The 16,542-nt window shown below is 31.6% G+C and overlaps 1 protein-coding gene across 2 annotated transcripts in view; it reads left to right on the plus strand.

Annotated features, from left to right (window-relative positions):
- The window catches only part of LOC114282084 (protein DETOXIFICATION 12), a 34,748-nt gene extending 25,418 nt beyond the window's left edge, over window positions 1–9,330 (plus strand). The window contains exons 2-7 of one of the 2 annotated variants that reach the window (XM_082892496.1): window positions 1,310–1,854; window positions 1,962–2,048; window positions 5,638–5,694; window positions 6,364–6,602; window positions 7,213–7,418; window positions 9,005–9,330. In XM_082892496.1, coding sequence (XP_082748622.1) covers window positions 1,310–1,854; window positions 1,962–2,048; window positions 5,638–5,694; window positions 6,364–6,602; window positions 7,213–7,418; window positions 9,005–9,067 — 1,197 coding nt within the window. In that variant the 3' untranslated portion in view covers window positions 9,068–9,330. The remainder of the gene's footprint in view (window positions 1–1,309; window positions 1,855–1,961; window positions 2,049–5,637; window positions 5,695–6,363; window positions 6,603–7,212; window positions 7,419–9,004) is intronic. The other variant, XM_082892497.1, reaches the window with a different exon arrangement.
- The last annotated feature ends 7,212 nt before the right edge of the window (window positions 9,331–16,542 follow it).

Consider the following 16,542-nt stretch of genomic DNA (forward strand, 5'->3'; position numbering starts at 1 on the left):
TAGCAACTCCCCAAACAAAGCCAATAAATAAGTGGGAATTGAGGATTTTAATTACAATTTGGTGGCAAGTTTTTTAAAGTTGAAACACCAACAAAAAGACGAAAGGAGCAAATTGATCTTTCAAATTTCTGATTTTATGTGTATGTAATTTTTTTTTTTAACTTCTCAACTTTATTATAATTTTGAAAAGGTTTCTATTAGTTTGTAATTCTTTTACCTAGTTTCCATTTAAATGTAATTTGCCCTTTTTTAAGCGAAGACTATTGTAAAGCTTTTTTTTTAAAATATATTTTGTTTGACAGGAATAGAGACTTGAATATGAAAGATATATATATATATATATATATATATATATGCTTTTTAGCCATCAAGTGGTATCTCTCACACTTCATACAACGATCAAAAATAAAATTTTAAATTTATTTCCATTTTTTATTTTCTTCTAACTAAACATAATATAATAATCAAATATAATATACCATACAAGAAAACAAGTGAATTCCACGTTATTACCTCTCCTACTCCCATTTTGACAAACAAACAAAACCTCAAAATACTTATCTTACATCGGTTGTACATATTTTTTGAAATATTTTCTGTTTTTTAGTCAATTTAAAATTACTTGACATACATCACAAACGTAATTGTCGATATTTTCACACATACAATAATTTGTGGCCATAGTAAAAGCTAGGAAAACGTTGTTAGTGATTGCTGACCCTGGCTGTGATGTTCATATAAGATGTTTATGAACTCCTTATTCTTTATTGAAAATGTCATAGGCCAACTTCATTTTACATGACTGAAGATTTCTTTAGATGGTTATTAGACCATTTTTTTATTTTTACAATTGGTATGAGAAAAATAGAGTAAGGAAAAATTGTTACTTCGTGCAACAGCGAGATTCAAACTTAAATATTACACCAGGTAAACAACTATCTCATCCGCAACTATTGAATACTTAGACCTCTAGACTAGTCCTTAGAATGACCACAAAAATATACAAACATAGACAACATATTTATATGGATATGACAAGAAAAGAAACAAATGATTCAAATTGAGTAACCTAATAGAGATTTTGGGATTGTTTGGAATGTGCTAGATTAGTCTACTTTTTTATTTTTTTTATAAAAAAAACATAAAATATGGGTTGAGTTTGAAGTGATGTGGTAGAGAGTTGATATAACTCAAATAAAATGATTGTGATCTAAGTAGAATAATTTGCTATTTTAGCGCATGCCAAATAAAGCCTTAATCTTGAATTGATATTGTAACTAATCAACTAGATTTTCAATTTGTCTTACAGTTAGGGATGGCTTGTGCTTTGGAAACTCTATGTGGGCAGGCATATGGAGCTCAACAATACCAAAAACTGGGAACTCAAACTTACACTGCTATTTTCTCCCTAGTCATATTTTGTCTTCCTCTCTCCATATTATGGATTTTTATGGGAAAAATACTCATTTTCATAGGCCAAGACCCTTTAATTTCACATGAAGCCGGTAAATTCATAACTTGGCTTGTTCCCGCCCTATTTGCTTATGCGATTCTTCAACCGCTTGTTCGATACTTCCAAATGCAAAGTTTGACACTTCCCATGCTTATAAGCTCATGTGCCACTCTTGCTTTCCACATACCTCTTTGTTGGGTTCTAGTGTTTAAGTCGGGATTGGATAACCTTGGAGGTGCATTAGCAATTGATATTTCGATTTGGTTGAACGTGATCTTCCTCATATTGTACATGAAGTACTCTTCTTCTTGTGAAAAAACTCGGGTCCCAATTTCGATGGAAGTGTTATGGGGAGTTGGCGAGTTCTTCAGTTTTGCCATTCCCTCCGCTGTTATGATTTGGTAATTTTATTTTATTTATTTTTTTCAATTATTTAAGTTATTTGTTTTTGTGAATTTGTTAAACAGAGTTATGAGGTTTTTCCTTTCCTAAATGGTGATGAATGCAGTCTTGAATCGTGGTCATTCGAGCTACTTATCTTGCTTTCTGGGCTTTTACCAAATCCACAGCTTGAAACTTCTGTATTGTCTGTATGGTATGTTCTTTATCACAATACTAGTTCAACTAAAAGATTAAACTGTTAAAGAGAATGACAAAGTTTGTCATTTATATCGTCAACATTTCTCAATATTCAAAAATATATATAGGAAGAAAAATGTTTGAGAGTCTCAAAAAATTTCACACAACTATGTCCGTAATGATGTGGTATATGATATGTGTCAACTTGTGATTTATTATATAACTGATGATGTAGGACTCAACTCTCTTATCATATCATTGTGAATGAATTTGTGAATTTAAAAGTGTGGGTCTCCAATATTACGGAATTGTGATATTGAGTTTGGTATAACTGTTAGATAATGTCTCAATGGGACCACATAATTAAATGTGGTGTTATCATTTATAAGAAGCTTACAATTTAAGTGATTCAATTTAGTTAATAGGCTTAAGGGTATATGTGTTATGGACCTAATGTGTAGATACTAGTTGTATAATTTCTATTTCTATGAGGGGCAGAAATAGAAATTAAAACATATTGGTTAAAGTTGGTTTTCATTCCTTCTGAACTTCCACAACCTTTTAGTTTTGAAAACCAATAAATAGAAATTAAAACCAATAATGGTTAAAGTTGGTTTTCATTCCTTTTGAACTTCCACAACCTTTGAGTTTTGAAAACCAATTACAACCTTTAAAAGGTTATGGTCCCTATTCCTTCCCAAGTGAAAAAATAAGAACACTGTAATTTTTCTTTCTAAATCCTCTCAAGAAGAAACATAAGGCACCAAAGGGGAAAGGATTAGAAGGCAATAACATAATCAATAACAAAGAGTTCATTGATAATCACGCTTCCGTTTAACCGTTCATCAATGGATTCAGGTATGTCATTTTGTCTTGATTTCTTGATAATACACATGGTAAATGATCCAAAGTGTAAGGTTTATATTCTGAAATTTATGTTTACAATTGGTATCAGAGCCAACATATCATGTGTCTTATCAGAATTGATATGCTTTATTCATTCTATTTAGTTTCCTAGAATCAGATTCTGAATTTTCTTATGGATGTAAATTCTGTTTTTTCCTGTTTTGTTCTCTGAAAATGGCAATCTGTTTTCTGGAATTGTAAAATGATTCGGTGGGCAGTTTTTTTTTTTTTTCTCTCAAATGGATGAACATCATGTATTTATATATATATAGATATATCTTGCGATTTGATCAGTTTAATTTTGAACATCATAAAAAAAAAAACTATTTGTTTTTGGACCCGTCAATTCTATTTATATATGTATATATATAATTGGAATTGCTGCAGATTATATAACATATACGGGGTCACAAATTTAGAAATCTTTAAATTTAATGTAATTTCATACAACGTCTACAGAAATTTAATTTTCTAACACTCTCAATATAAGTCAATTCAAACAAGATGTCACAAAAGTGATCTCTCTTGTCTAGATTGTTTTATATGGAATGTTTTGAAGTTCATGTCTGTGTATCTCATGCGGGTATTTATCGGTCCAAAGACATGATTAAGACTTGGCAGAATTACACACACATTTTGTGGTGATAAACATGTGCCAATTGTCAAGAAAACCTAATGTGAATAATAAATCCATCAAAAGATAGATTTGTTATTTGACATAACTTATTGTCAATGTTTGATCATTACAACAAGAATACCACTTACAGTTAATATCACTACCCAAAGGCTTGGTATTAATGTTGTGCTAGGTATCTTGAGATGTTGTCATTAAATTAATTTATTTAGAGATTATCTGTTTGGTATACTTTATTGGCTATGCCGAACGATCATGGGGTTACAAGTTTTATGATCCCACAAATAGGTCAATATTTGAGACGGGAATTGCAACATTTTTTGAGGATGTTGAGTTTGGGGGAGAAATCCAGTTAGAGACATTGTCTTTGAGGAGGAAGCAGGAGTAATCCCACTTACTACTACTACTTTTGACCAATCACAGGTTCCTATACCTGTCATTGCTCGAGAAGTAATTTCGGATCCTCAACCAGACAATGTTGTTCAAGATAATATAGTTCAAACCCCCATTCAAGATGAGGTAATTGTTCCTGAGGAACAAACTCTACAACCTCAACCTCAAGAATCTATGCCATTAAGGTGATCCACCAGAGAAAGGAGATTTGCATTTTCAGATGATTATATTGTATATCTCTAGGAACATGAGGTAGAAAATGGAATGTCGAAAGATGATCCAATCAACTTTCGTCAAGCCATGGAAAGTTCCAACTCTCATAAGTGGATAGAAGCCATGAATGAAGAATAGTCTTGAAATTCAAGAAATACATAAGATTCCTTATGCCTCGGCTGTAGGGAGTCTAATGTATGCTCAAGTATATCAAGTTCCTAGTTGTAAAAGAAAGAGTGCAGAGTGGACAGATTTTTATAGAGCACATTGGGACAAACTCCACGATAGCGGATCCACTTACGAAGGGACTACCACCCAAGGTCTTTCATGAGCACACTGCTCAGATGGGTGTTGTTCTATTTGAGAACATTCTGGTTTAGTGGGAGTTTGTATTTATATTACTGCTTTATGTCAGCCTTGAGTTTTATCTATGTAATTAGATTAATTTCTGCAGAAATGAAATATTCAGTTTATTACGCTCTGTTACGTATTGTGAAGTATTGATCTCAATAAAGTTAAGTAGGACCAGTTGGAAATAGGCATGTATGGATCACATCACATATAATTTCCATGCTACGCATCCATGATTGATCTATGTCATTTAGCTGTATTAGTATACGTGACCATTGGTGGGTCGAGTTACGATTGATGTAACGAAGACCGCTTTGATCCTATATTAATATAGTTAATGGATAAGATTGTTTGGATACCCTCAAGTTATGATAACAAATTTCTGAGCTCACTAAAGTTAAGCACATTTTTCAGGATACATATGTGGTCCAGTGGGAGATTGTTAGATAATGTCTCAATAGGACCACATAATTAAACGTGGTGTTATCATTTATAAGAAGCCTACAATTTAAGTGATTCAATTTAGTTAATAGGCTTAAGGGTATATGTGTTATGGACCTAATGTGTAGATACTAGTTGTATAATTTCTATTTCTATGAGGGGCAGAAATAGAAATTAAAACATATTGGTTAAAGTTGGTTTTCATTCCTTTTGAACTTCCACAACCTTTTAGTTTTGAAAACCAATAAATAGAAATTAAAACCAATAATGGTTAAAGTTGGTTTTCATTCTTTTTGAACTTCCACAACCTTTCAGTTTTGAAAACCAATTACAACCTTTAAAAGGTTATGGTCCCTATTCCTTCCCAAGTGGAAAAATAAGAACACTGCCATTTTTCTTTCTAAATCCTCTCAAGGAGAAACATAAGGCACCAAATGGGAAAGGATTAGAAGGCAATAACATAATCAATAACAAAGAGTTCATTGATAATCACGCTTCCGTTTAACCATTCATCAATGGATTCAGGTATGTCATTTTGTCTTGATTTCTTGATAATACACATGGTAAATGATCCAAAGTGTAAGGTTTATGTTCTGAAATTTATGTTACAATAACAACTCCAACAATTTATTTATTTACTATTTATTTTGGTTGTTTTTATGAGCAGTCTCAATACCGTTGCAACACTCTATGCAATACCCTATGGATTTGGTGCTGCCGTGAGGTTTGTTCATTTAATATGTTGCAAGTGACTGCTTTTTTTTTTTTTTTTTGTTATACATGTAATTATGTACAATTATGGCTATCTACGATGTATGGATATGAACACAGACACGAATATGGATATAGATACGAATACGGAAACAAACACAGACACGGACACAGACACAGACGCGAACATAAATGTAGATATAGGACACGGCAAATTAAAAAAAAAAATGAGAACATGGACATAGCAAAAACACAACAATAAAATATGTTTTCATATATTTTTATTTACTATTTAGAGTAATATTGCATTCACAAATAATCAATATTAACAAAAATTGACTCTAATTCTATATTTTATTTTTAAAAATAAATAAATTAACACTTATATCGTTTATATCTTTTATTATGAATGATTTATAAAGTATTTAAATCTAAGAAAAAAATAATAACATTCAATATTAATCAAAAGCACCAAAGAAAATGAGAAAAGAGACAAATTGACATGTTCTTAGGATGTCTCCGAAGTCTCTCTTATGTGTTCCGTAAAAATAAATTAATTGTCCTCGCCATGTACTCGTGTCCCCGAAGTGTCTATGTCCGACACAGATATGACACTTATTTTGAAGTGTCGGTATTTCATAGATATCTATGTAACTGCTCTTTATTTCTTTGATTTTTTTAGCACTAGAGTTTCAAATGAATTAGGAGCTGGGAATCCACAAGGGGCTCGTGTAGCTGTATTTGCCATGATGTTCCTTGCAGTCGCAGAGACTACAATAGTGAGTGCAACCCTCTTTGCCTGTAGGCGCGTCTTTGGCTACACCTTCAGCAACGAGAAAGAAGTTGTGGATTATTTCACGGCCATGGCTCCTCTGGTTTGCTTAACGGTTATCATGGATAGCGTACAAGGAGTCCTCTCAGGTTATATTTTTCCCCCTATCAATGTTTGGTATATATTTGAAATTTTGAAAAATGAAATCATGTCATATTTAAGAGTATAAATGAGTTGAGTCAAGCTTGCGTTTGTTTACATCGAGCTCAAGCTCAGCTCAAAGCTCAATGAAATTTTTTTTTGCCTACTATTTACATCATTTAAATATATAAATAATATATTTTTAGATTATTTTATATATAAATAATTACTTGATTATTTAAATAAATACTATCTTCATCCCAAATTCTTTGTTCGGCTAACTTGAAAATAATATATTTTTGTGTCAATCTTTTTCCACAAATTAAAAGTACTAAATGAGATCTTTCAATTAATGAAAAAAAAAAATTTAAAACTTTCGATACAAGAATACATTATTTATAAGTTTTAATTTATTTGCCGAACAAACAATTTGGGACGGAGCGAGTAATAAACAAGCCGAGCTTATTCGAACTCAAGCTTGGGTCATTTATTAAACAAGCCTAAAAGTTCGACTCATGTTCATTTATTTACTTAATGAATTGAGCAAAGTTGAGCCAAGCTTGTAAATAGCTCGGTTCATTTCTAATTGTTATTTTTTTAAAATATTTTTTTAAGCAGGTGTTGCTAGGGGGTGTGGGTGGCAACATATAGGGGCATATGTCAACCTTGGGGCATTTTATCTTTGTGGAATTCCTATTGCTGCCGTACTGGCTTTTTGGGTACAGTTAAGAGGAAAAGGCTTGTGGATTGGAATACAAGCTGGTGCTTTGGTTCAAGCAATCATGATGGCTATAATAACAAGAAGTACAAATTGGGATCAACAGGTCAAATTTCTCTCTCTTTTACCTCTTGAAGCTTTTTGTTTGCTCTAACCTGAAAATCCATTTGAATCTATCACACCATTGAAAGGAAAATTGAGGAAATTATGATAGAAAATTTGGGGTGTTACAATTTAATTTCTATTTGCAGAGTTTCACATTTTCTTTCCCTTTCCTCTTTTCTTTTAGCAATGGAATGTATCAGTAGCTATTGTGAATTGGATAAGAGGATTGGACCCAAAACCCATAACAGTAACAACTCAAAAACTTAGACACGGGACATGAGGGTACATTGACATGACAATTTAAAAAATGAAAAGAAAAGGGACAAAACATATGAGGGACACACACAAAATGTATAATTTTTTGAGTTTATTTACACCATTTATATGAAAATTTCATTTAAACATAATACAAAAATACAAAATAAGACTAATTTTTAAAGTGTAAAGGAGGGATTAATAAGTATGAACTTATTTTGTTTTTCTTTTTTTGATTAGCAAAAGAACTTTATCGAATAAGAATCAAAGATAAAACCTTACATCAAACATCAATAAAGAACAAAACCTAGTAGGTGCTATAAACCTAGTAGGATAAAACCTTATTTTGTTTTTCTTTTACTATTGATCTTAAGTTATTTTCTACAAACTTGTAATGTATTTGGTGCGTGTGTAAGTGATGCACACATGTACACTATCCAAAGTGTGTTTGGAATAATAATAATATAGCATGTGTGGATAGAGATGACCACGGGACGGGTTTGTCGTCTCCTTCCCTCGTCTCATATCGTACCAGAGGCGAGACAAATCGGGTTGGTAATGGGGGTAGGGCGGGAATGGGACGGGAGCAGGTTAATTTTGTAACTTTAAAAATAGAAATATTAATATTTTTTTAAAAAATAATATAATATGTTATAGATAGTGATTTATAATTAGTGAAAGTCACAAGATGTAAGATGAGAAAAAGAAAAAAAAAAAAGGAGTGAAAATGAAGACAAAGTGTAATATTTTGAGTTTTAATTTTATCATAAACAAAAACAAAATTAAATGATATATATAATAAACATATAAATATATTTAGTAAATATAAATGAGGTAGGGGTGGGGGAAACACAATTTGCCCCCGACCCACTTCCTCATTGAGGCGGAGAAAATCTGTATTGGGCGGGGGAGGGATGCAAGGGCAGAGCGAGGCTGGAGAAAATGGTGTCTGAAATGTCTTGAAAAGTATTCAACAAGTGTCAATGCCTATCACATTTTTAGAAGTGTTTGTACTTTTGAGCATGGCATCTTTTATAGGATCTTGGTTGGAGGATCAAGATCCATTTCATTACTAGTTCAAAATGGAAATCTTCATTTTAAAGCATGAGGTTGCAGACATAATCAAAATTTAAAATTCAAGGTTTTTTAAATTATCATGAGTTTTAACATATATATTTAGTTGTTTTAAGTTTAAAATATTAATTTGCTGAATTTTTTTTTTTCACAATTGTTGATTATGTAATGAAGAGGATCCGAATTCGATATTCAATGTGTTTTTGCTTCTTCATCCATTTTAGTAGGATTTCATTGGAGAAATTTTTCATGTTGCAGGCAACTCAAGCAAGAGAGAGGATATTTGATGGAAAATCTTCAACAGATGATGGATTAAAGTGAATGTTGATATACTGCTATTGATGAATTAGTAGTCTTTTATATCATTAAATTAAACGAACCGTCACCAAATTAAGAAATGAGATTTATAGCCCAATTCTTCAACAAAAAGAAAAAGGAAAAAAAAAGAAAAAGAAAATCTCTTTCGATATTTTGAACTTGGAGCTGCATTTGTTGTTTACCTTGAATTGTATAAGCTTATGTTGCATGTAAACAATTTCAGGTTATAGCAAATCCAACGCTTAATTATGTTCTTTTCCAAAGAATCTGCTTAATAGTTTGCCTAACATACAATGTCTATTTGGTATCACTTTATAAATTTGTTAGGTCTCTACGTGTTGCCAATTCCGTGAACAAACTTGGTTTTGAAAGTTGTAATTTTTCTTTATTTTTTGGCTTGATCGCTCGAGCGAAAATTTAACACTCTCAGAAGTTTTGCTTCTCTGCAAAAGTACTGGGAGTTGTGTTTTTACGCTCGAGCGATTTTCCATCGCTTGAGGGTAGATCCTTGTTCAGAAACACATGTTTAACTCAAACCGCTCGAGCAACCAATCTCGTGCTCAAGCGGTGATCGCGAATCTGACTGATATAAATCTGTGGTCAAGTTTGTTTTTAGAATACGGCTTCCAGATCTTCTTTTTGGGTTTTAGGGTTTTCTTCTGGAGTATCTTTGCTAGTTTATTCGATGTTTGTTTGAGTTTAACTGATGGTTTGATAAGTATACATCAAAGGATTGTTTGATTGTTCAACACGAGAGTGTTCTTCTTCGGTGGATTCCAAAGATTTGAGCATGGAGTCTTTGAAGGAGTTCAAAGCTGCTCATGGTCGTTTACTGAGATGAAGGCGTTGGTGAAAGAGACGTAGATTGTTGAAGACAACTTTACAGAGTTTGGGTAAATTGTTCGGTAAATTTGTGTTCTTTCTTTCTTCATAGTGGATTGATTAGTGACATTTCGTCCGTATTTTTTTTCAGAATTGGATTTGCTCCAATTGTGATTTTTTCATGTAAAAATCATTTGCGTCAATTTATTATCTGTGAAGTAACAATCTAAATCACTTTGCACGTATTAGATTATTTAGATTGTTAGTTTTGGCTGTTTGGAAATTGTTGCAATTAAAACTATTACGAATCACGAATCACATAGTTTTTCAAAATTAACTTTTATAATTATAGTTTTATAGATTATTAGTTTAAAAGATTTAAAATAAATTATAATTCTATATGGTGCAATTTTTCATAATTAGTTTTTTAAAAAAAAAATTGAACCCGTATGATTAAATAAGTTATCATATGGTGTTTTTGTTGTGTAAATATCCAAAATGCATTCAAAAGTTACAATTAAATTATAATTAAGGCTGGTAGATCGTTTGCATACCAAAATATACTAATTAGAAACTAAGTAATAACCATTACTCTGAAGTATAGCAGTTAAGAATGGATGTCGAATCACAGAGATTATGACAAGTTGCTTCTAACTTAGAGACTAATTTGTTCGTGGCTTGAACAGGAAATGATGTGCAATAAAATGAGAAAATTCTTAAGGTTTTGAATCCACTACTACCCTTATAATTAGGAGTCATTATATTTAAATTGTAGAAAATCATTGAATTAGATACTAAAATATACCTTGGTCGAGATACACCATTTAAAAAGATCTGTGTTTTAAAATCAGAAAATCATGAACTATCTTAGTTTAGCACGGATCATCACCACTAAACTACCATTAAATTGCGGATGATGCACAACTCGTTTTACTAAGCATGACGCATCTAACAATTTTAACATGCAAGGATTGAAAACAATTATATGACATGTATTCATGACTAGTTAACATATAATTTGATAAAAATATTATTTACGTAAAAATCTAAAATTATATATAACAGTACCCAAATCAATTAATATTCTATAAAATTAAATATAAATTATTCTAATATTTGATTAGAACTTCATTTCAATCCTAAAAACAAAACAAAAAAAAAAATTTAATTCCACATAAGTATAAAACTACCACTTCATAAACGAAACACTCCCACTCTTTCCTACTCTTCTTGGACTCTCTGCCTTCGCCTCTTTGAAGCCTTGAGGCCTCTATAAATCCTTCGCTGCTTTGAAGCCTTGCGGCCTCAATTTATAGACAGGTTTTGTAAAGCAAAAACAAATAAAATAATATCTATAATAATAATACTAATAATAATAATAATTAAAGTGGAAGAAGCCTTGAGGTCACATTGAGGGTGTTTGGCAATCAGAGGTTTAGGCTATTATAGCCTCTTTTGCAAAATTAGCCCAAAACATGGAACTGTAGCACCTTTTTTTTCTGATTTTCAAAAAAAAAAAAAAACTGCTGCCCGGACAGTGTAGGCACAGCCTACATTGTCACAGCCGGACAGTGTTACATCAACTGCAAAATTACCATTTTGCCCCTTTATATCAATTTTAAAAATAAAAAGTTAAAGATAAATCTGTCATTTTAAATTTAAACATCACTTCAACACACTTTCCAATACAACAACTCAACTAAAAATTCATCTCATCTTCCCAAACACAAAACTAAAATAAACTACTAAAATAGCCAAATAGCCTACTAAAATAGCCACTTCCCAAACGAGGCCATTACTTATTTATTTATTTTTATACACATCTTTTTGTAAAAAATCAAAAAGTATATTTAGATCATTCCAAACACTTTCTTATTTTTTTACAAAATTATTTTAAAAAAATAAAGAGAATGATTAGCTTTTTGTAATATTTTTTGATTGTTAAGCTAAACTATGATGTTCCGGTCCTCTATAATGAAAGTGGTGGAGTGATCATGAAGTAAAATTGTTTGGGAGTGAAATGTGTCCCACTTAAAAGGTGAATGGCTAAAATTGAGTGGCACCAACACAATGTCGTTTTAGTGAAGACAAAAAAGAAAAAATTCTTTTCTTCAAATCAAGAAATTAGAGAGAGAGAGAGAAAGAGACAAAGAGAGAGAAAAGCATGAAGATGAAGAAGAAGAAGAGAAGCCCTGTTTTGGCTACTGAAAAATAGCAAATAACGGAAAAAAATCTAAACTAGAAGTTAGGTTTTCAAATTTGCATTGATATGTGAAAAAGTAAAAATGATGTAACACATTAAAAAGAAAAGACCCTTTTTTTTTTGAAAAGACTTTTTTTGTTTTCTGGTTTTTCTTCAACAAATGAGATGTCCTTTCCATACACTATAAGATGATCTGGGTTCTTCTATTCGTACTGGCTTGTTCCCCTTTAATGTTGTGTTTAGTTGGGAGATTTAAAAAATAAAAGGAAAAAAGTGTGTGAAATTATGTAAAATATAAGTATATTTTATTCACATTTCACCTTTTTTTTTCATTTTTCTTTCTAAATCCTTTCCCAAATACCCTAACTAAACACAGCGTAAAAGACTTGTTTGACAGCTTGTACCGAGAGAAGGTTCTATAAAAAAAACTCTTCCCTAGGACTCCGGCAAGCGGCTTCTTGTCTTTACATTCATTCTATCTTAATGTTGTGTTTGGTTAGGGGATTTGAAGAGAGATTTGGAAAGAAAAATAAAAAATGTAGGTGAAATATGAATAAAAACATACTTACATTTCACCTAGTTTCACACACTTGTTCCCTTTCCCTTTCCCTTTCCCTTTCCCTTTCTCTTTTCCTTTCCAAATCCCTCCCCAAATCTCCTAACCAAACGCAGCGTAAGGGAAAAGAGGTCTAATCGTTTTTATAGATGTTCAAACGAGCAATCAATCTCCAAATTCGCATATAGACTCTAGTACTAATGAAGCCTGGGTCTTAGGCTACCTAGCCAAAGCCACCCTGGACTAGAAACAGTTATAAGCCTTGAATACTTGGCTCTTCCGCCATGTCTTTCCCAGTGAAGATATTAGTCGGCTCATCGTTTTGGTGTCACTCAATCTCAACCATTCACTCCTTAAGTGGAGAAATTATAGTTTGCTCCAAAGACAAATTCAAATAGTTCTCTAACATTCATTTTATTAGCTGAAATAGTGAGTCTCATCACTTTTTGTCTCGTATGAGGAGATAACATGACAACTGTCATGATTTGTGTGGTATGGAGCAATGCTCTTGGACCACTAAGCCTTCGTTTGGCATGTGGGTTTTTTTGGATTTTGACTAAATTAGCCGCAAAATATATATATATATATATATATATATATATATATATATATGTTTAAAAACTAATAACATAAAATGTCACATCCAAATTATAATCATTCAATTTTTTCTCCCATAAAAATCAAAAAAATTAAAAAAGTCAAACTAAATGAATTTTTTAATCCTAAACTAAAATAGCCAAAAATTCAAAAAGCCACACCCACTTCCCAAATGAAGCATTTGCCCTTAAGTAAGAGGACACGCACGTGTCACTCCCAAATGATTTCACTTCACGATCACTCCACCACTTTCAATTCAGAGGATCCTTGCCAGAAAATGTAATTGCATGCTATATTTGATTGCTGTTGTATGAATTACTGCATTTTCATTTGAGATTTTTGTTTGTTTTGTTAATTTTTAGAGTTTTATTTATATATGATTGGGAATTGATAAGCAAAAACTTGTATATGCTTTTTTTTTTATATAATATATTTAATATTGAATTTTATGGAAAAAGATTTATTCCTAATAGATCTATCAATCTCAAACCCAAATGAATATTTTATCTATGAGATTAACATTTTTCTTTTGAAAATATGTCAAGTAAGTTTGAATATTTAGCTAAAAATAAAGAGATTTGTTGGAAAATGGTAAGCTAAAATAAAGAGTGTTTTTTTCTTTTTATTTGTTTTGCTAGCTATTTTAGCTAGTAGTGTTGGGAGTTCCTATTACCAGAGAAAACTGTATCCAAAAAATAGGACAAGAAAAACTAGCTGATGAAGCCCTAATCTTCCTTCGAAGCCGACTCTGCAACCGTAATTTCATCTTCACTCCTCCATATGACTCTCCTGACATCAACTACAAGTCCAATCCCTCTCTCTGCATGCTTAAACCCTTTTGTTTGGTTGTTCAGAAATTTTTTAAAAAAAATGCTCATTTTCCTAGTAACCAAACAGGGTTTGCTCTGTTGTGGTTGCTGCGAAATAGCACACAATGGGAAAAAAATCTAACCTAGAAATTAGGGGGTTGTTTGGTATCCCCTATATTAGTACACTTTTTTTTAATATATTTTTATTTTTTTGAGTCACATCACTCTTTACTTTTCTGCACATCTTTTTACAAAAATTAAAAAAGTGTACTTATTTAGATCATTCTAAATGATCCCTTGATTTTCAAATTTGAATTGAAATCTGGAAAGTTAAAAATGATGTAACATATTGAAAAGAAAAGACTTTTTTTATTTTTAGTTTTTCTCAACAAGACGGTGTCGTTTTAGTGTCACTGAATCTCAACTATTTGTTGGGAAAATAATGATTTTTTAGTTACTTTAATGCAATATTAAAGTGGATGACAATCCTTAATTGAGGTGGAGTAAACTAGTTTTAGATTCTTTGTAGTGAGATCTTTACACCACAAAAAGAATGACAAAAAATCATTAAGGTTTGAATGAGAAATTGACTCATTAAATTGGTCTCATGAAAGAGGTGTTGGGAAATGTGTAAAAACCCTGTATCCCATATTGATTATAGATGAGAGCATTGATGGATATTTAAATCCCATTTTTTGCCTAAGGGTGTGAACCCTTTGAGGCATGCAAATTTTTCGAAGGCTTTGAGTTATGATGCTTCAAAGATAGACTTGGGCCAAAACTATGATCTAAGTTGGTTATGCAAAAATTGCCACACGAGCGCGTGCGTCGCCTGCCCAGACTGGGCCTGGTCCTGGTCCGTGATCCGTGGATCTTAGACCTTGGGACTTGGACTTGGGCTTAGGCATGTTGGAATGGATTGAGTGTTGGGGTTGGGCTTGGCCCATCCATCTTAATCTTTTTGGGCCAAGTCAAATGTGTGGGCTACAAGAATATATACACAAAACCTAGTGTATATAGCTAGTAACTCCTCTATTGATGATGGAATTAAACCCATCAGTTTTGCAGAATTAATGCATGTTTAATATAGAATTTATTTCTACATTTATGATGGGCCTTGATGGCAGGAGTTTTTTTCCCTCTCTTTCCATGTGTATAAAAGGAGGACCTCTCCTTCCTTTTCATAACTCGAGAATTTTGTTCTTGTCTTCAAAAGGTTTCCCCTATATTCTATTGTTCCTGTGACAGAGTGCTGCAAAGTTCTGTTCGTCGATGCATTGCATAGCTGGTCCAACCGTCGTATCCTGAGAGATAGACATCGAACAACCTCAAGCACCCAATGGGTGAGGCGACGAATCTGTTTTAAGGACACTGTTTGGTTTGCTTTCTTTTGCTAGTTTTATTTTATTATGAATTTTTGTAAAATCCACCATGTTCTTGTTCTAAAATTCTAATTGTTTGTTCAATATGAATCTATTTGTTTTATATTATCACACAAGTTGTACAACAAACTTAAAACATATTTTATTTATATTTTTTTTTTTCCATGAAATTGAGTGATTAGATTCATATAGAAATTCAGTTAGTATTCGTCATATTATATAATTGCCCAGTATTCGTCCTATTACAGAATTGCTCACTGTCCAATATGTGATTCTTGTCTAATTGACTTGTGTATATCCCTTCATATTGGTGCATGTATATATATATGTTACTGTGTATATTTGCATGTTAAGAAATTCAATTCCTTTATATGAATAGGACTGCACCAATTTATTTTATTTAATATGCAGATCCTTCCTTAATTTGTAAATTCATGATTCTATTTATACTTGCATATAGAAATTTATTCTTGCTTTCTTGCACGTGTTCATCCTGAATAATTCATGAGTATAGTTTGTGTGCCATAAAACAAACTATTGTTTGTCCAATTTATTGCACCCACAGTGCTATGTTAAGGGAGTAGTGTTTAATTTGTGTACAGAAATTGAATGCATTTAGTTTTAGGAAATCAAAATTATTATACATGAGATGTTGATTCATTTGCATGCGATTTGGCTCTAGTATAATTTTTATTTTTATAAACATGATTCTTAGTTAGTATCTTTGAATGATAATAGCTAACTGTTTCGTGATAATTACTATTGCATGCTTTGCATTACAATAAAAAATAAACAAAGAAACATATATACATGCTAGTTAGATACATGCTTGGAGTTGCTCACTATTTTGTATACTGGTTCATTGGCCTTTTGTTTTTTTAATTGTAAATTATGAAATGATATGTTTGATGGTTCAGTTGATTACAATAATTTATTTGTAGATCTAATAATATAATTTCCATGATTATGCAATTTTTTGGCATGAGTTTTTTTTTTTTTTTTTCTCTCCAAATTTTAGTTTTCTTACATGATTTAATCTCTAGAATTTTTTGCATGTTAATTGCTAGAATTATTACATGATTATTGTTTTGTAACAATTTTACATAACT

Source organism: Camellia sinensis, chromosome 10 (genome assembly GCF_055761805.1).
Source record: "Camellia sinensis isolate YWXY chromosome 10, ASM5576180v1, whole genome shotgun sequence".
Classification (NCBI taxonomy): Eukaryota; Viridiplantae; Streptophyta; class Magnoliopsida; order Ericales; family Theaceae; genus Camellia; species Camellia sinensis.